Raw genomic sequence first — 18,747 nt, 5'->3', positions numbered from 1 at the left:
AGGTGGGGGGCCATGGGGGGACTGCGAGGAGGGGGTCGGGGGACGACCATGAGGAGGGGGAGCCGTGGGGAGGGTGACCATGAGTAGGTGGGGGGGGCCGCGGGGAGAACACGAACATGAGTAGGTGGGGGCCACAGGGGGGTGACAACCACTAGTAGGTGGGGGGAGTCGGGGGGATGACCGTGAGGAGGGGGGGCCGTGGTGGGGATACTGGTTCTGGGGAACCATCAGAGGAGATGCTGAGAGGCCAGGTGGGGGCTGGGGGTCCCAGGAGGTGCTAAGAGGCCGGGTGGGGGCTAGGGGTCATGGGGGCAGAGTGAGCCCTGCAGTTGCAGTGGGGCTCAGACTACATAGGGTGGGCCGGCTGCAGGGCTGGGGCAGCCCTTAGCCCTCCTGGGGCAGGGGCTCCTCTGCAGGGGCCAGGGTACCATCGGCCTCTGACTGCTCCTCCGCGGCCCCCAGGAGAGACGAGAGCTCGCGCAGCCCTGCTCGGCGTGGGCCAGGGAGGCCCCGGAAACGGAAACACTCCAGTTCTCTGCCCGCCTTGCGTCCTGGGGGCCAGCTGGCCAGGGGCGATGGCAAGAGAGTCAAGTGAGTCGGGGATGTGAGGGCATCACGGGAACACCGCCAAGCACAGGGACCCCTTCCTTTGGCTGCTGCAGCCCAGGTACCACCTCGGGCTCAGGGCCCCCCGGGGAGCCCCAGCCCCGGAGCCCAGGCACCCAGCGCGGCTCACCTGCACCGCGTCCCCCTGGTGAGGCGGCGTGGCGTGAAAGCCCTTTATCTGCCCGGTATAAGCTGTTGGTCACGCTGCGGTGCTGCCCACGGCTGCCGCGAGTTATTGCCCATCACCCGCCCGGCGCTCGTAGGCGCACTCCCGGGCCTGGTATAATTGTCCTTCTTCGCTACAAATTGCCTCTCCCGGCAGGCCCATTTGCATAAATCCTCTGAGCGCCTCCAAACTCTATTGGCGCGAGCTGGCTCCAGCAGTAGCAGCCCTGATGATTTGGTAATAATAGTAAAATCGGCACTAAATGGTTCCTTCAATTAAGACAGAGGCAAAAAATTAATCTTGGGGCTTTATGTCACAAAACATTAGCAAAAGCAGGGAAGGTTACGAGGAGGGGGAGCTGGCTTCGGCTGTGGGCGGTGGAGGGACGCACCATATGGTGGGGGGCGGGGCCTCCCTGAGCTGTCCCTCTGCCTAGCCCAGGTGTCGCCCAGCAGGGGACTCCCAGGGACCCCTCTGAGAACCAGCCAGGGTCATGGGGGCTGCTGGCCAGTGTGGGCGCTGCCTGGGGCCTGGCAAGGCTGCCCCGTGCTGTGGCTCAAAGCTGCCTGGCACCCAGTCCCCAGCCACAGAAGCCCCCATGGGTTTGCAGCCACTCTGCTGACCCAGGGAAGCCAGGCCCCACCCAGGCAGCCGCTGTTGCCTGAAAGGTAGTGACCCCAGGACAGAAGGAACTGAGGGCCCCTCCCCAGGACCCCCCTTCCTCTCTCTACCTCCTCCCCAGCTCTGGGCGCCTGTCCCACTTTGGGAGCCCTGCAAGGGGCAGTTGGCATCGGGGCCCCGGGGGGCAGGAAGTCAGACGGGTGGTAGCTGCAAGTCCTTGTGGTGGCTTCCCACAGTCCCTGGCCGACCTGACCTGACCCCCACTCTAGGCAGGAAGGTGATAGCCACACAGTTGGCAGGGCTCCCAGCCTCTGTCCATGACCCCGTCTCACTGTACAACAGAGCTCCTTCAGCAACCTGGGGATGGGGGGCTGCAAGGGGAGGGCCTGGGTGACACCCCAAACTCCCAGCCCCCACCTGGTCCAGAGCAGGCAGCCAAGGCTCCCCATGTGAAAGGGGCGTGGGAGAATGAAATCCAGCAGACGGAGTTGTAGGGGCCAGTGCAGTACCCCAGGCAGGGAGCCCAGCAGTGGGGAGGACCAGGCAGTGACTGGGTTGTGACTCTTGGGGTGTTAGGAGACAGTGACTGGCCCTGTGCAGGCCAGGGTCCATACTGCCCCAGCTCCAAGTAGGGCACTGATACTGGGGGTAGACCGTTCTCCACTGCCCCCGTGTCCTCTCTGTCCCTGACTGTGGCTGAGTCGGCCTGGTACTTTCTGAGGGCTGTGCTGGGTCTTGCCTCGTCCCTGTGATCCCTCCCCCTGACGCTGCAGAAAGGCCTAGTTGTCATCCCATTTTCCAAGGAGAAAGACTGAGGCCTTGGGCCTGGGCACACAGTGTCCCAGCCAGCTGCACAGCCTGGCTCCCCAACTCCCCTGGCCCCCTCGATCACCATGGCCATGACCGTATGGTAGCTGAGGGGCAGGGTGAAGGCCGGGGTGGGGAGTAGAGGGCTGCCTCACCCCTCCACAGGATGGGCTGTACTGAGCCGCATCTGCACTAGGAGCCCGTCAGGAGAGAAGGAGGGACCTCGGGGGGCCAGGCTGTGACCTGCCTGACTGGCACCACCAGGGGTGGGGTAGAGAACAGCTTTGGGGAGCCAGGTGGGGCCCTGCACCTGTCCCCCACACCCACCTGCCGGTGTCCCCAGGGCAATGAGGACCAGCCTGGGTCTGCTGTGTGCCGAGCTGCGGGGCGCTGGGGAGCCCCCTGAGAAGCGGAGCCGCCTGGACCAGGACGTCTACGTGGGCCTGCAGGCCACCCCTGCGGTGAGCACCCCCCCACAGCCCCAGTCAAAGCTGCTGGTGTCCACACACAGGCAGAGGTGCTCGGCCCCCTGGGCCAGCACCCGCTGGGGTTCCCAGGTAGCTGGCGACGAGGCTGGTGCCAGCAAATGTGATACAGCAGGTCACTGGGCAGCTGGCTGGGAGCCGTGGGAACCTGGCACACGTTCCTCGTGCCAATGTGATGGATACTTGGCAAGGGGCCACTTCCATCTCTCCTGCCCCCCGTCACTGGCTCACAGAGCATCCCACAGATGTGGTTCCCGGCCCCGCTGTGGGGGAGACACCACGGAAGGATGTCTGTGCTGAGGTGGGGGCCACGCTCAGGCTGCCCCCCAAGCCGCCTCACCAGAGCAAGGCCCCCCCGACGTTGCTACTTATGATGTTCCCTCCCCCACTCGCCCTAGAGGAAGAACCAGTGTCTGGGTCACAGCACAGGAGCCCCACACTTTCAGAGGAGCTTGGGAGAGTGCTGCCCACAGTGCCAGCACACCCCTGAGTGTAGCCTCCTTACCCCAGGGGACTTGCTCTCCCACGAGCGGCCAGCACCTACCTGTTCCTCCTCAGTAAGGGGTGTCCTACCCCGTCCCAGGGCCGAGGGACAGAGCGTGTAGACCTCTGACCCCATCCTGAACCGCTGCTCTCAGGACATGCCTGCAGCCCCCTGTAGAAAAGCTGTGCCCACCAGCTGTGAGCTGTTCACAAGGCCCTGCCTCCCCACCCACAGTGGGTGGGCAGTCCGGGGCTTGGAGGAGACCCCCCAAGGACCTGGAGGTGCCCGCTTTGAGTGGCCGCCCTGTGGGTGCAGAGCCCACAAGTTGCTGCCCTGTTGGTCCGTCCACAGGAGCGTGAGAAGAGCGGCCCCCAGGGCAAGCTGGCCGCCGTCGTGGCCCACAAGGTGGCCCAGCTGAAGCCGAAGGTCAAGAACAAGGGGCTGCCTCCAGGCCTCAGCCCCTTCCCAACAGGGCGTGTGCACAAGAAGCTGTCCGGTGCCAAGAGCACCAAGGTGTCTGGAGTGGCCCGGCCCCCACAGCCCCAGGGCGACAGTGGCAAGGAGGCACCCAAGTTCCTGGGCAAGCCAGCGGGGACCTCGGGACCGGAGGCAGGCAAGTTGGGGCCGCAGCAGGAGCCTCCGGGCCGGTCCCTGGGGGGACCCAGCCACCTCCAGAACAGGTCAGGGCGGGTGGCATGTGATAGGAAGAGGGAGGACTTCTGTATGGACAGGCTGGGGGACGGTGACCCCAGGGTCAGAGCTCAGTACCGCATCCTGGAAAATGGGCTTAAAAATAGCGGCCCCCCCCCCCGCCCCCGCCCCACGCCTTCCGCAGCGGCGGCCAGGCCAGCCCGGAGGTGCTCTGGCCTGTGAGCACACGTGTCCAGAGACCCTCCTGGACAAAGAGACGCTTCCTCCTCAGCCCCTCAGGGCCCTCCCTGACAAACAACTAAGGGAGGCGCCCCTCTGCTGAGGCGGAGAGGAAGCAGAGCTCAGGCTGGGGGACAGCCAGGCCCCGCTGGACGAGGAAGAGGCGGAGGGGCTGCCAGGAGGGACCTGCGCCCAGGGTGTGAGAGAGCCACGGGCCCCGAAGGCGTGGCGGCTGAGGCCCTATTCCCTCCCACGTGGGCAAGGGCAGCCAAGGGGCTGACAGTGACCCGTCCGCCACCACCCCAGTGTTCGTCACGCGCACGTGTGGTCAGCGCCCCCAGCACGACACCCCTGTGATGCGCAGTCACAGGACCTGTCCCTCTCTCTCAGGCAGTGGCTCTGACAGTGAGGACTGCAGGGGGCTCCTGGGAACTGAGGTGCCGCCCAAGGAGTCGGGGCTGGCATTGCACGGGGCCGGCGTGGCCGTGCTGGGGCCCTCACCCTCCTCCGTGGTCAAGATGGAGGCCAACCAGAAGGCCAAGAAGAAGAAAGAGCGGCAGGGCCTCCTTGGTAACCTTGGTAACCAGGGTGGTGGGCTCGGGCAGGTGGGGCCTTCCAGGAGCCCCCTGCGACACCTCTCCTCCCTCCCACAGGGGCCTGCCGCCTGTCCAGCCCCGAGAGCGAGGTCAAGATCAGGAGGAGGGCAGTGAAGGCCAAGGTGGCCGCCAAGCTGGAGCGGGTCCCAGGGCAGAGGCCGCCTGGAGCGCCCAGTAAGAAGAAAGCCAAGGGCAAAGGCAGGGGAGGTCTGCGGGCAGAGCCAGGGGCCCCCGCCACCAGGGACGCCCTCTTAGGCCCTGCCCGCGCCTTCGGCTGCCACGAGGAGGGCAGCAAGCTGACCAGTGAGCGCCTCAAGAGAGCCACGCGCAAGAGCTCCGTGCTGCGGCCGGTGCTTCAGGTGAGCGTCGGCCCAGGGACCCTCCCACCTCGTGCCCCTGGGTCCAGGTGCCACCCTCACACTGCCCCTTCTCTGTCCGCCCCCACCCAGCGGAAGAACGGGGCCCTGTCCATCACCCTGTCGCCGCGCAACGCCAAGGCCATCCTGGGCAAGGGCAGGAAGCTGGGTGCTGTGAAGAGTGCGGCTGTCAGCAAGCAGGTGTGGCCCCGCCCGCCCCAGGAACCCGGCCCCTCCCGCCCCTGCCCTGCACCGGCACTGACCCCTCTGCTCCCAGGGCAAGGGCCGGGCCGTGAGCCGGCTGTTGGAGAGCTTCGCCGTGGAGGACGACTTCGAGTTTGATGAGGACAGCAGCTTCTCGGAGGCAGAGGGGGAGGACGGCGAGGCCAGCGGCCCCCTGAGCGCTGAGCAGAGGGCCGCCCTGGGTGAGCGGGGCTGGGGGCGGCCTCGTCGAGCTCGCTGCGGGGCCTCGGGCTGGGCCGTGGGGGTCGCTGACACCACCCCACTCCCTGCAGCACGCTCGTGTGTGATCCACAAAGAAGACCTGCAGGACGGCCTGCCCGTGCTCATCCCCAAGGAGGACAGCCTGCTGTACGCGGGCAGCGTCAGGACCCTGCAGCCCCCAGACATGTAGGCCGGGGTGGAGGCGGGTGGGCGGGCGGGCGGCGGCCCCAGGCTCCCCTCACACCCCTGTCCCCCCTCTCCCTTCCCAGCTACAGTGTCGTCATTGAAGGCGAGCGAGGGAACCGGCAGAGGATCTACTCTCTGGAGCAGCTGCTGCAAGAGGCGGTGAGGGGCTGCTGGGGGACGTCTGGGGCCCGGGCACCCGCACCCGGCCCTGCCCACTCACGGGCCGGCACTCGTTCTCTCCCGGCAGGTCCTGGATGTCCGGCCCCAGTCCAGCCGGCACCTGCCACCAGGCACCCGGGTCTGCGCCTACTGGAGCCAGAAGTCCCGCTGCCTGTACCCGGGCAACGTGGTCCGAGGTGAGCCCGCCGAGGCCTGGGCTCAGGGTCCCAGGTCGGGCCAGCCCCTCTGCCCTCCAGAGCAGGACAAGGGAATCCACTCACAGTCACCCGGAAAACAGAGTGGGTTGTGGGGGGCGGGCAGGAGTGGGGCGGGGGAAGCTGTGATGAGCTGTCTAGACCAGAGGGAGTCTGGCTGGGAGGACACCTTGCTTCTGAGGGTCACCAGAGGAGTCACCTGGTCCTCTGGACCCCCAGGGTCCGTCGGTGTGACGTGAAAACACATGTCCGTGTGTGCTCATGTGTGCACATGTGTCTGCTCCCATGAGGCCCTGCGGCCCTAGGTGGAATGATGGATGGCTGGCGATAACATTGCAGCCTCAGGATGAGACCAAAGGGAGGCACCTGCTCCCAGGCTGAGAGGCAGCTCCAGGTCCAGTGTGATCAAGGAGCAATGTCTGTCTGTGACACTTGTCAGGGACCTTTGAGCCCCACCTGTTGCCCTACCTGAGTCCAGTTGCCCTCCCCCATCCCAGGACCCTGCCTCCCCATCCCTGGGACCTCGGCACCCAAAGGTCCTACGGGTGCTATGCACGGGTGAGAGAGGTCCCTGATGTCAGGGTCCCTTCCACAGGGACCTCCAGTGATGAGGAGGAAGACCTGGACTCTGTGGTGGTGGAGTTCGATGACGGGGACACAGGTCACATTGCTGTCTCCAACATCCGGCTGCTGCCTCCAGACTTCAAGATCCAGTGTGAGTGTGGGGCAGCCCAGGAGGGGCTGGTCCTGAGGACGGGGTGAGCCATGGGGAGAGGGCCACCTACCAGGAAGAGGTGACCCTCAGGGAGGAGATGACCTCCAGGGACGGGGAGTGGTCCTGGGGAGGGCGTATCCCCAGGGAGGGGCTGCCTGTCCTCTTCAAGCAGCTGCCCTGGGCCTTGCAGTCACGTGTGTCTGGGAGGCAGGGTGGCAGTCACCCTGGGGCGTGGCACTCACAGGCCACTGTCCCCCTTGCAGGCACAGAGCCCTCCCCAGCTTTGCTTGTAGCCAGCAGCTGCCGGAGAAGCAAGAAAGCGTCAAGCGAGGCCCCCCCGCCCAGTGAGACCCCCGCCCCCAGCCTGTCCCCCAAGGTGCATGATGGCCCCGAAGTCTCCAAGACTGCGGGGAAGAAATCCATCAGCAAAGACAAAGCCGGTATCCACGGGGCAGCCGGGGCCCGGGTTCGGGGCAGCTCGGCCAGGTCGGAGGGCCACACTGATTCTCTCTGTCCCCGCCCCAGGCAAAGCCGACCTTGGAACCTCAGGTGCCAAACCCCCCGCTGGAGCCACAGAGCACTTCCTGGGCCGCCGGGCCAGCCCCCTGCTGAGCTGGTCGGCCGTGTCACAGACCAAGCGGAAGGCGGGGGCAGCGGCCAAAGGCCCGGGCTCCCTGCACAACTTCTTTCAGCTCAATGGTGGCGCCAAGAAGCTCCGTACCCGCGAGGCACTGTTCCCCGTGCACAGCGTGGCCGCACCCGTGTTCGGCAACGGCTTCCGGGCCGCCTCCTTCAGCAGCCTGGCCAGCTCCTACGCACCCTTCGGTGGCGGGGCCGGACCGGGCCTGCCCGGGGGTGCCCACAAGCTGCTCCGGGCCAAGAAGGCCGAGGCGGAGAAGGGTGGGCGGCGGCGGGTGGGAGGCGAGTTCCTCGTCAAGCTGGACCACGAGGGCGTGACCTCACCCAAGAACAAGACCTGCAAGGCCCTGCTGATGGGCACCAAGGAGCTGGCGCCCAAGCTAGGCCGGCCCCTGCCCACGCCCAGCTACACGCACTCGGCCCTGGTGGGCAAAGACAAGAAAGGGCGGGCGTCTGTACACCCACTGCCCATGGGGCTGACGCTGCGAAAGTATGCGGCGGGCCAGGCCGACTACCCCCTCCCCTGTGACAGCGACTGTCCCAGCTCCTACTCGGACGAGGACGAGGACGGCCCCGCCTTGGCGGCCGGTGTGCCCTCCCGCTTCCTCACCCGCCTGTCCGTGTCCCCGTCCTCATCCAGCTCCTCCACGACCTCGTCCTCAGGCTCCGTGTCCACCTCCAGCCTCTGCTCCTCTGACAACGAGGACTCGTCCTACAGCTCGGACGACGAGGACCCGGCCCTGCTGCTTCAGACCTGCCTCACCCACCCTGTGCCCGCCCTGCTGGCCCAGCCTGATGCCCTGCGCCCCAAGGGGGGCGGCCCCCACGCGCACGCCCAGCGCTGCTTCCTGTCCCGGGCCTCGGCGGCCGGCGGGAACACGGGCACCGGTTCCAGCAGCAGCAAACCCAGGCTCAAGCGCAAGGAGGCCCTGAGTTTCCCCAAAGCCAAAGAGCTCTCCCGGAGGCAGCGGCTGCCCTCCGTGGAGAACCGGCCAAAGATCTCGGCCTTCCTGCCTGCCCGGCAGCTCTGGAAGTGGTCGGGGAACCCCACACAGGTAGGTGGGCCTGGCTCCCAGGACAGGGAGTCCCAGACATGGAGTCCCCTCTCTCCCTTCACGTGCAATTTTTGGGGTGGTGTTGCTGTTCCATTTCAACTAAAGATTTGTAAACTCAAGGAAAGAACAAACCCACCCCACGACCCCGTGAGGTCCGTGACCACTGTGGCCAGTTCCCTCCTGGCCCTCTGTCCGTCCCGTGCCGTTCCCTGCATGACCGTCACTCAGGCCACGGGCTCGAGGCGATTTCGTGTTGTTGCTTTGCTCGGTGTTGCTGGAGCATCTCCTGTGGCCGGCTCTGGGGAGCGGGGCTGAGAGGGTCTCTGTTGCTTAGAGGTTGCACCAGGTTTTGTTTTCAGGTTTTTTGACAGCATTCTATGGGTGGACGTTTAGTTATTCGCACTTTAATAGACATTATTTTTTAGGACGGTTTTAGGTTTATGGAAAAAATGAAGAAAGCACAGAGAGCCCTAACCCTCTCTTCCCCGGCACAAACTTCTCCTGGTGTTCAACCCACCTCGGAAGGGAAGGCCTGGCATTCTGCTTCCAGAAAGGTTAAAAACCCAGAGTGGAGTCCATTCTGACCCACAGCGCCCCTAGAGGACAGAGTGGAACTGCCCACAGGGTCTCCAAGGCTGTCAGTCTTCATGGAAGCAGACTGCCTCATCATTCTCCCGCCAAGTAGCTGGTGGTTTGAACCATAGAGCTTTCGTTAGCAGCTGCGCCCCAGGGTCCCCCACAAAGATCACAGCCAGGAGCCTGCGCAGTGTCTTCTATAGCATGTGGCTTGGTTTTGCGTTTTGGCTGGTTGCAGTTGGCGGTCCGGTGTTGACACACCCACTGTTTACAGCAGAGCTCGGGCCTTGCTCTTGGAAACAGCCTTCCTTCGCAGCTCACGTAACCGTGGAGGCAGGACACAGAGCCAGCCCAGGCTCCATGGCTTCCCCGGCCTCCCTCCCGCCGTTTCCTGCCCTCCCCAGAGCCCACGTGTGAGTGCATGTGTGTGCACTTGCATACGCACGCACACGCGGGTCCTGCGTCTGCACCTCCCTCACCGCCCCTGCCCTGTGTTGTCCCCTGCAGAGGCGGGGCATGAAGGGGAAGGCCAGGAAGCTGTTCTACAAGGCAATTGTCCGGGACAAGGAGACGCTGTGTGTGGGAGACTGTGCTGTCTTCCTGTCCGCCGGCCGCCCCAACCTGCCCTACATTGGCCGCATCGAGAGCATGTGGGAGTCATGGGGCAGCAACATGGTGGTGAGGGTGAAGTGGTTCTACCACCCGGAGGAGACCAAGCTGGGGAAGCGGCAGAGTGATGGCAAGGTGAGGTGGCCACCCCAGCACCCGGGGCTGACACCTCTGGCCCAGGCCGGCAGGTGGCTGTCCGGGAGCACCCACCACCACCATGCAGCCTCCGGCAGGAGGCACCCCGTGCCTGCCGTCCTCTCTGTGGCCCCAGTAAAGTGGGTGATGTTGTCACCCTGGGGCTCTGTGCGGCAAGTCCGCAGGGATTGGACAGGCAGCCCCCATGCACCCTCCAATCCCATAGACAGAAAATACCCCCCACAATCTTCCTCCTTGAGAAGAAACCATGTTTATAGACAGAGCAGTCAGGCGTCCACGTTGGGGAGGCAGGTATCTCCAACCCTGCAGGGTGAGTGGCCAAAGAGGTCGATGAAAAGAGGCTTACCCAAGTGCCTCCCAGACAGGGACGTCTCCTCCCAGCTGGGGCCATGGGGCGCATGGGAGCCCGGCGCTGACACCTGTGTCCCCACCCGCCCGCAGAACGCGCTCTATCAGTCCTGCCATGAAGATGAGAATGATGTCCAAACCATCTCCCATAAGTGCTGGGTGGTGGGGCGTGAGCAGTACGAGCAGATGACCCAAAGCCGCAGGTACCAGGACCGGCAGGACCTCTACTACCTGGCAGGCACTTACGATCCCACCACCGGGCGGCTGGTGACCGCTGACGGCGTGCCCATCCTGTGCTGACCGAGGCCGGAGCCCGCCGCCAGCTTCCACCCCGTGCCTCCCAAGGCCCGGGGCCCCGTGCTCCAGGACCGGCCGGCGGGCAGCCCCATCGGGCCTCCAAGGGGCCAGGGGAGCAGATATGCAAACCCACTGCCCAAGATTCAGGCTTTTTTTATTGCTATTTTCCCTGGAAAGAGCAAGCTCTTTGGCATTGGAATCCAGCCCCTTCCCATGCGCTGCGGGGGTGAGCTGTGCCCACGGGGGACCTGGCCTCACCCAGCCTGCCCGCCCCGCAGGGCGCCCTCTGTCCCCCGCATTGGCAGTTCACGAGAGATTAGAATCCAAGCCATATTTCCCTAGTACCTCCGCCTGCCCCCGCCAGGGAAAACGAATCAGGTGTATTGTCTATTTATTTCTCTGTAAATATTGTATTTCTCCGGGGACATTTTATGGAAAAAAAAAGTGGAAAAGGGTTGTATTTTCCCCACACACGTGACAAGGACGTGTGTGCGTGTGTATGTATATGTGTGCGTGTGTGTGCGTGTGTGTGTAGTGGTTTTGTTTGGGGGGTTTGCTTTCTTTGAAAATACACTGTTTCCCAGCCTGGCTGAGAGGTGCAGACTGGGCCATGTGGGACGAGGGAGGCAGCTTGGGGTCGGGCAGGGGGGGAAGGCCAGGCAGAGCCCGGGTCCCCATGAGGAGGGCACAGAACCTCCAATGGCCTGCACTCTCCTTAGGGGAAGGCACTTGCAGGACAGAAGTCTCGCTCCAGTCGGCTTCCTTCCTGTCCATCCCCTGGGTGGGAAGTGCATTGGGGTGGGGGGCAGTGAGGAGGCCGCCTGAGAGGGAAAGGGGGCCGGATCACCTGGACCCCGGGCGACAGCCCCCAGCCTGCAGCGCGACAGCAGCCATGTGCATCTTACCTCTGTTTAAGACAGAACACAACGAACAAGTATTTGTCAAGTATCTGTGAGGAAAAGTGACATTTTGGGGTTTTTTCTCCTAATTCCAAGTCCTTTCTGAGCTAGCTTGTCCTCCTGGCCTGTGCGTTGGGAAGGGCAAAGCGAGCCTCCTCTCAGAGCAGGGACACCTGCCCTCTTCCTACCTGACCACACTCGGTGTACCCCTGTCCCCTCGCACCACAGTGTTTGCTGAGCCCAGGCGAGGATATGAATGGCCCCTCAGGGTGGGAATTCGTCGTGGCACCGACCTGGACTTGGTACGTGGGCTCTGGCCTGGCCCTCCTCAGCCCGCCTGGTGCAGGTCTTCACACCTCACCCTTTTCTTCACCCCAGATACCCTCCTGGGTACTCCAAAGCCTCCCTGAGCAGCTCAGGGCCCCGGTGGCAGGAGGCCAGGCCAGAGGCACTGGGGCTGGAGGAGAAAGTACACAAGGGCTGGGCCCGCCCATTGCTTTCTCCCTCCCACTCCTACCCCGGCCCCTCGGACCCCTCTCCCTGCCTAGGGACCAGGCCCCACACCCACAGAGGTTGCCTGGACTTTCCTGAGGCTGCTTGGCGGGGAGATGGCCTCATGGGTTAATGCCTGGGGCTAGAATGAGGAAGGGTCTCTACCCTGGCCCCCAGGCAGCGGCCCCCCAAGCTATGAGCCCCTCCTGCTGCCCAAGGTGCACCCCCTGGTAACCCCAGAACTCATTACTCCTTCCCTTCTTCAGGGCCAAGAGAGATGGGAAGGTCAGGCGGGGCCCCACAGGCCTCACCCCCAACAGCCCCCCTCCATGGAAATGTGCTCAGAGCTGCCTGCTCCCCATGTGTGCTCAGAAGGCACCCCCCCGTGAGCCCCTCTAGTGCTGCCCTGCAGCTGCACTGAGGTCCCCAAGAGACCACACTGTCAGGCTTCTCGCCACAGGCACGGTGGTGGTGTCTGATACCCCAACCCCAGCTCAGCCCTCTGCCCCCATCTCCTCGCACAGCCGGACGCTGCACCCAGATCCTCACACCTCCCGCTGCTGCCACTTCACCTCAAAGCCCTCATGATGCCTGAGGACCCCATTGGCAGCATGGGGGTGGCGGGGGCCGTTTTATTATTGGGGTCCCCTGCATCCCACTTCAGTGCTCCCACCCCCAGTTCTCCCCTCTGGCCAGGCCCGAGTGCAATATGTCATTCCCGGAGTGTCTGTGGAGACGGCCAGGCCGAGGCCGAGGCTCTGTGCACAGCTGGGGGTGAGGCGCGCTGTGGGGAAGGGAAGCGGGGTGCACAAGGCAGCAGGACCGTGAACCGAACGGGCTTCCAGCCCAGGGCCGCGAGTTTGAGCCCGAGGAGAGGGGCCTCGTCTGGTCCTGTCGGCGTCTGCAGGCTCGTCTTGTGTTTCCCACCTTCCCTCACGTCTTCTCTTTTTCCTTCTGTCTGTCCGTCTGTCTGTGTGGATGGCGTGCCCCCGTCCCCCACCGTGGTCAAACGCGACAAAAACGCGGTTATTGTAAATGTGTAAGTAAGATGCTGGTTGGAATTTTTTTTCAATGTAAACACTAAAAACAGACAACACAAAGGTTTTATGAACACCAGGCTACCGAAAGGCATTTTAGTATTAATTTTTTTATCGATAACTTGCTTAAGAATAAATATATGAACTACTGTACAGCGCTCCAGCATTTAACTGCATCGTAACTGCCCATGCCCCCGTGACTACTGTCAAGCCCCAGAATCTGGAGCCTGGCCTGGCTGGACCCTCCTGCCCCCACCGCCTGCACCCTGCTCAATAGCCTGACAGGGAGCCCCTCAAGGACCAGACAAGGCTCAGACAAGGGCATGTGTCCGGTGTGCGTCTGAGGTGTCTGTAGGCCTAGCCTCAAGGCCTCCACTCTCCGAGGACCAGGGTCCCTTTCCCAGTAGCTGTTGCCTGGGAGCCGGGCCTGGGCCTCCTGCCACCACCTGCCCAGAGGCGCGGCCTGGTCTGGCCGATGTGGCCAGGGGGCTGCCCTGGAGCGGAGAGGCTGGGACAGCCGCTAAAAGCGCGTGGATGGGGGCGGCTCTCTGTGGCCCCGGCTGAGTGTCCTGGGTACCAGCAATGCAGGGGCTTCAAGCCACAGAAGGCTGTCTCGGCGTCTGCAGGTCAGGAGTCCCAAGCCAGGGGTGGGCAGGGCCGCCCTCCCGCCACAGCCTCTTGGGGAGGGTCCTTCTGTGTCTCTTCCAGCTTCCATTGGTGCCCGGCCGCAGTGGGGTTCCACGGCCACGTCACCCCAGACCCTGCCTCTGTCTCCACGTGGCCATCTCCCTCCTTTGTAAGGACCCCAGTGGTGAGGAATTAGGGCCCACTCCCAGGTCGAATTCCAGCCCCAAGGACCCCAGGAACACGGGTTGGTGGGGATGGCCCAGAGGCAGGGGAGCAGTGGGCACCCCAAGTGGAGGCCAGAGCTGGCAGAGCCCACAAGGGTCAGGAGTCCAGGAAGCTCAGCGGAGGGCAGAAAGGGCCTTGGGGGAGGTCCGCCCAGGACCCCGGCCACTGGCCTGCAGCTGCCGCCCTCCTCCACCCTTGAACTCAGATGTGGGGTCCTCGACTTCCAGCCCCTAGAGGGCTGGTGCATGGAGAGAGGGTCGGGTGGCAGAGGGGGCTGGGTCCTTCATCTGCAGAGCCCCAAGGGTTAAAAACACAAGCTACACTTTGATCAAGCAAAAGGGCCGTTAACTGAAACACTGAGGTGGGATGAAGGCTGAGTGGCGTCTCACCAGGTGGGAATGACAGCCGGCTGCTTGCAATCCATCTCCAGTCCCGCAGACCATCTGGAGGTGAGGGGTTAGCATTGTTCCCCCCACAACCAGCAGAGATGTGGGGGGCCAGGTGGGGCAGCCGTCCGGGCACCAGCCAGGGCAGAGCCCCTTGGCTGACCCAGGCCCCTGGTGGCCCCGAGTCTGCACCAGGGGGAGGGCCCACTTGGGGCCCCAGGGGCTGCCACTGCCCAGGTCCTGGCCAACGGCACCAGCTGAGGACTGGACAGACAGCACTGCCCCCACTTGCTTCCAAAAGCCAGAGGACCCGACCCTTCCACAGGTGCCCACCCCCTGGAGCCCACCTGGGGCTGTCCAGAGCGTGAAGGTGACCAGGTGAACGAGGCCCAGTAGACAGCCAGGCTGGTGGGTCAGAGTCCCTGGGGTCAGCGTGCAGCTGGCAGAGACCACAGAGCCTGAGTGCCTAGACCTCGGTGCCCCCTGCCCTCCAGAGAAGCCTGGCAGGTGAAGGGAGCAGGCAGAGACCCAGAGGGGCTCCAGGCCATGGTGGGAAGTAGCCCTGAGGACCCTCCTAGGTCTCTGTCCTGTCTGTGGAGACCCTGACAACTTGGCTCCTGCTAAGACCTGAGTGGGCTGCCGGGAGGTGGCACGACGGCTTCCAGATCCAGACACAGGCAGCCCGTCCGCAACCATGGCCCTCCAGGCTCCTCCCCTCCCGGCTCACCGTCCCCTCCCACACCCTCCACTTGGCCTCCCCAGACTCCATCATGGGCCCCCAGGCACAGCCAGGGACTGAGTCAGGCTTCAGGGAGGCACCTGCCCCCTTGGGACACACTGGGGAGAGACCTACACTCACTCACCCTAGATCTGCTGGGTAGCATGTCCGTCTACCTGCTGCCCCATGTGAAGGGAGGGTGCCCTAATGGGGTCCCTAAAGCCATGGGACACACCTCCACCCCCACAAACTAGAGTGGGAGCCCCCTCCTACAGCCCAGCCAGCCCCAGAGTGCCCCTCCCCGCTCCCAGGCCACATTGTACCCCAGGGGTTCGACACGCTGCCCCTTCAGCAACCTCTGTGCCCCAAGGCAGCCTACATTTTCTGGTACCCTCCCTCACGCGCCACCCCAAACTCATGGCCAGTGGGGTCCACACTGCACCAGCTTCCTGGGGTTTGCTTACCAATGCTACCCTTCGGGGCATCCTGCTGATGCCTGGGACTTCAGGAGGCTGCTGAGGCTAGGTCTGCTCCCAGCCATCCAGGCCTGGGGAGGCAGGGGCACTGGTCCCAACAGAGGAGGATGTGGGCTTGGGCCTGCAGACGACACCCGCTCATAGTGTGGCCACGATGAACCGCCCTCTCAGCTGTCTGTCTCTCCGTCATGTTGACAGCACTGAAGACCTACTGAGCGCCGGGCCCCAGATGCAGCCCTGGACCCCCACGCAGACCCTCCCTCCAAAAGCTCCAGCAGGCAGGGAGCTTGGATGGGAGACGGCTCGCGGAGGGCTGGGGCAGGGCCTGGCCCCGCCGACGGCAGCTGCGGTTGAGGCCTTGGGAGGAGAACGCACTGGAGCAGGGACAGGGCTCTGAGAGGACACTTCCGGGGGCGTCTGCAGCTGCTTCCTCTAACTGACTTCATCTGAAGGAATGCCAGAGCTGAGGCAGCTGTCGGCAGCGGCCAGGATGACAGGCGTGCCGGGCTCCCAGCACATCACCTCAGAGAACAGCTCTGGCCTGGGCCCTAGCAGTGGGGCAGCCGCCTCAGGACGGGGCTGGGGGTCGCCAGAGAAAGGAGCAGCAGGTGGAGGTGGGCTTACCCGAGCCTGCCTTCCCTGCTCCTCTGCCCCCAGGGTCCAAACCCTTCCCTGGCTGGCACTGGAATGGTCTAGAGGCCCCATTGCAAGCCCGAGAGCTAGGAAAGGAAAGTTAAAACCTCCCTTTTTATCTGGAGGCCTTTGAACAACTTCAAGATCTCGGTCTTGTCAGGAAATCTGTTTTCACTAACGTGTAACAGACCCAGCAGCAGTGAGCAGATGGCTGTCGGAGGCCGTGGGGGCGCTGATGGCCACCCCTCAGCTCCCGGGCTTTCTAAGGCCCCACCATGGTGCCCCCTGCCATTTGGGGTCAGGCTAGCCAGCACCAAGGGCAGAAAGCGGGTGGAGGGGACCCTGACAGGAAGGGACTGGGCACCCACTGCCCACGCAGACCTTCCATGGGTGGGCCAGGGCTTCAGATGGCCACGGCCCAGGTCCACTACCAAAGAGACCTCAAAGCTCCCATGCCAGGCTCCCATGTGGCCTCTGGTCACATGACCAGGCCAGGCCAGTTATGGCCTTGCTGCCCTTCCCCCCGGGTGATTGGTTTAGGGGTGAGCACATGACCCAGGCTGAGCCAATCAGTCTGCTGCTGGAATTCCCAGGAGGGACGGAGAGGTGCCAAGAGACAGGGTGTCGACTGTTCCTCCGCCGAGGTTCCTGTAGTCTGCTGGCTTGGCACTGGGCTCCAGGCAAACCCCTGACCCTGGAGTAGCGCTGCCGGATAGATGCAGGCTGTCCAGTTGGCTGTGAGTTTCAGACAAACAGGAGTGATTTTACAGAGCTGTGCCTCACGCTCAACCTGGGACATGAGAAGAACAGAGCCCCGACTCAGGCCCAGTGCTTGTCGGGGCAGAACTGCTCCGTGGGCCTCCAGTGGCTGAGTCAGAACCCAGTTGCCCGGCCTTCGTTCTGAGGGCCTCCACGCGAACTTGAACTTCCACCCCTTCAGCTGGTGGCCGAGTGTGCCCACTGTCTGCATCTCCCGGGGACCTCTCTGGAGGTGTGTTCATACGTCAGAACTACTTGTGGTGTGTCTGAGGCTCACAGCGCCCCAATGCCTGGATTCGTTTTGGCTGAAGCTGACAGCCCTATGGGAAGGCGGGTGACCTTGAAAGCCAACTTCCTGGCATCAACCGGTTCCTCCCGGCCCAGGCGCCATAAGCACAGCCAGTGGTGGCCCGTCCACGAGTGGAAAGGGTGAAAAGCCCTCACCCCAAAGCAGTGGCCTCAGGGAGCCCCACGACCTGCTGCCTAAGGACACAGCCCAGAGTTTCTGGCCTGGGGGGGGCTACTGTGCCCTCCCGCCTCCTCCTCGCAGGACAGCCCGCCTGGGGACAAAGTGCTGAGCCTCTCCAAGGCCAAGGTCTGCACATAGTCCCGGGCAACGCCCAGCCATCTGGCCGGACACTGGGGACTGGAAGGAACAGTGACAGACAGTAAGATCCCGAGAAGAGGCATATGGACAGACGTCCTGGACTCAGAGGCTGGGCACATGAGGTTGCCTCCCAAAGCCACAGCCAGAGTGGCCTGGGTCACCCCTTGCTGGGAAGGGAACACAGTGTTTTCACTGGTCATGCAGTGCCTATGCTCTGGAACTGTGGGTTTGAATGTAAGGACAGATGTGGGGCTGCCCAGGGTCCCAGTCTGGATGGACACTGCTTGACCATTTCTGCCTGCAGCCCAAGGCCCCCTGCTTCCACGGATCCACACAGGTGTCGTCAAGCTGCTGCCACCCTACTGCCCTGGCGCACACTCGGGACCCAGGGCTGGGTGGTCATGGAGCCCTGGCCCCTGGATGTGGTGACCCTTCCCCAGGACATGACCTGTGAATGTGGAGGACTAGGGTTAGGGTTCCTCCTGGGTGGCTGAGATGAGGTGACCTGGCCGTATCGGGGTCATGTTCCCATCTGCCCCACAGAGGACACGTCAGCGGTGGAGAGACAGAGGCCAACAAAGCAGGTCGGGGCAGGAAGGATAAACACAGACAGACAGACATCCGTGCCATCTGCATCCTCAGAGGCCCAGAGGCCACTCGAGCGGTCACTCCCCAGGTGGAACTAGTCTGAATTGGACACCATCGGGTCTGACCAAAAGACTCTCAGTGCCAGAGCATCAGAGAGGTGCCAGTGGCTCAGTTCACAGAGCAGGACAGAGACGCCAACCAGCTAAGTGCTCACTGCTCCCACCAGGCCACTCTTGGCTGCCCTGTGCCCTGAGTACCCCAGGCTCTCGGGGCCCTGCAAATACTCTGCCAGGGGCAGGGGCCCAACCGAGGAAGGAGACAGGGCAGGGGGATTTCTGGGCGCCCACCACCAGAAACCCTGACACAAAGGTTTCCAGGGAGAACCTGGAGGACCTACAAGTCAGCCAGCAGGGGCCTGATTAAATATCAGTGATGGCCGGCCACCTGGGGCTGCGGGCCAGCTGTGTGCCAGCCAGGACAATGGCCCAGCGGAAGCCGGCCCACGCAGAACAGGGCATATGGGGACAGCACATACGTGTGCATATGAGTGCAGTACTCACACGCATGTTGAACGCGGGTTGGAATTGGCCCCCAGGGCCCGTGGTTTGTGTCTCGTTGCCTGGACTGGTACCTGGGGAAGGTCTGCTTTTACCTCACAAATCCTAACGCCAATGTGAAGGTGAGGAGCTGGCAAGGGCCACAGCAAGGGGTCGGCATCAGCAGCTTGGGGCTGAGAGCCGCCTTGGGGCCGGGAGGAATCCGCCCTCAGACCTGGATGGGGCTGATGCCCCGGGGAAGGGCAGGCGGTTCTGGCCTCTTCCCTGCTGGGCTCCTGTTCGCGTGGACAGAGGACGGGGCCGGCACTGAGGGGCTCACGGAGGCCAGAGCTGGGGCCGCTTCACCTGCTGGG

General features: G+C 63.7%; 1 protein-coding gene across 1 annotated transcript in view; it reads left to right on the top strand.

Moving 5' to 3' along the window:
- Positions 1-10,393, top strand: part of BAHCC1 (BAH domain and coiled-coil containing 1) — a 34,785-nt gene extending 24,392 nt beyond the window's left edge. The window contains 18 exon segments of the mRNA XM_042783557.1: positions 105-124; positions 403-424; positions 427-450; positions 453-591; positions 2,544-2,661; positions 3,521-3,786; positions 4,434-4,609; positions 4,693-4,994; positions 5,085-5,192; positions 5,269-5,416; positions 5,507-5,621; positions 5,705-5,780; positions 5,869-5,977; positions 6,591-6,710; positions 6,974-7,150; positions 7,236-8,404; positions 9,488-9,724; positions 10,187-10,393. Of these exon segments, the coding sequence (XP_042639491.1) occupies positions 105-124; positions 403-424; positions 427-450; positions 453-591; positions 2,544-2,661; positions 3,521-3,786; positions 4,434-4,609; positions 4,693-4,994; positions 5,085-5,192; positions 5,269-5,416; positions 5,507-5,621; positions 5,705-5,780; positions 5,869-5,977; positions 6,591-6,710; positions 6,974-7,150; positions 7,236-8,404; positions 9,488-9,724; positions 10,187-10,393 (3,533 nt within the window).
- Positions 10,394-18,747: the final 8,354 nt, after the last annotated feature.

The sequence above is a fragment of the Orycteropus afer genome, unplaced genomic scaffold, assembly GCF_000298275.1.
Source record: "Orycteropus afer afer isolate SDZICR_OR568_19922 unplaced genomic scaffold, OryAfe1.0 scaffold00018, whole genome shotgun sequence".
In the NCBI taxonomy this organism is placed as follows: Eukaryota; Metazoa; Chordata; class Mammalia; order Tubulidentata; family Orycteropodidae; genus Orycteropus; species Orycteropus afer.
Note: the sequence above shows the minus strand (reverse complement) of the source record. Positions and strands in the feature narration are given on the sequence as shown.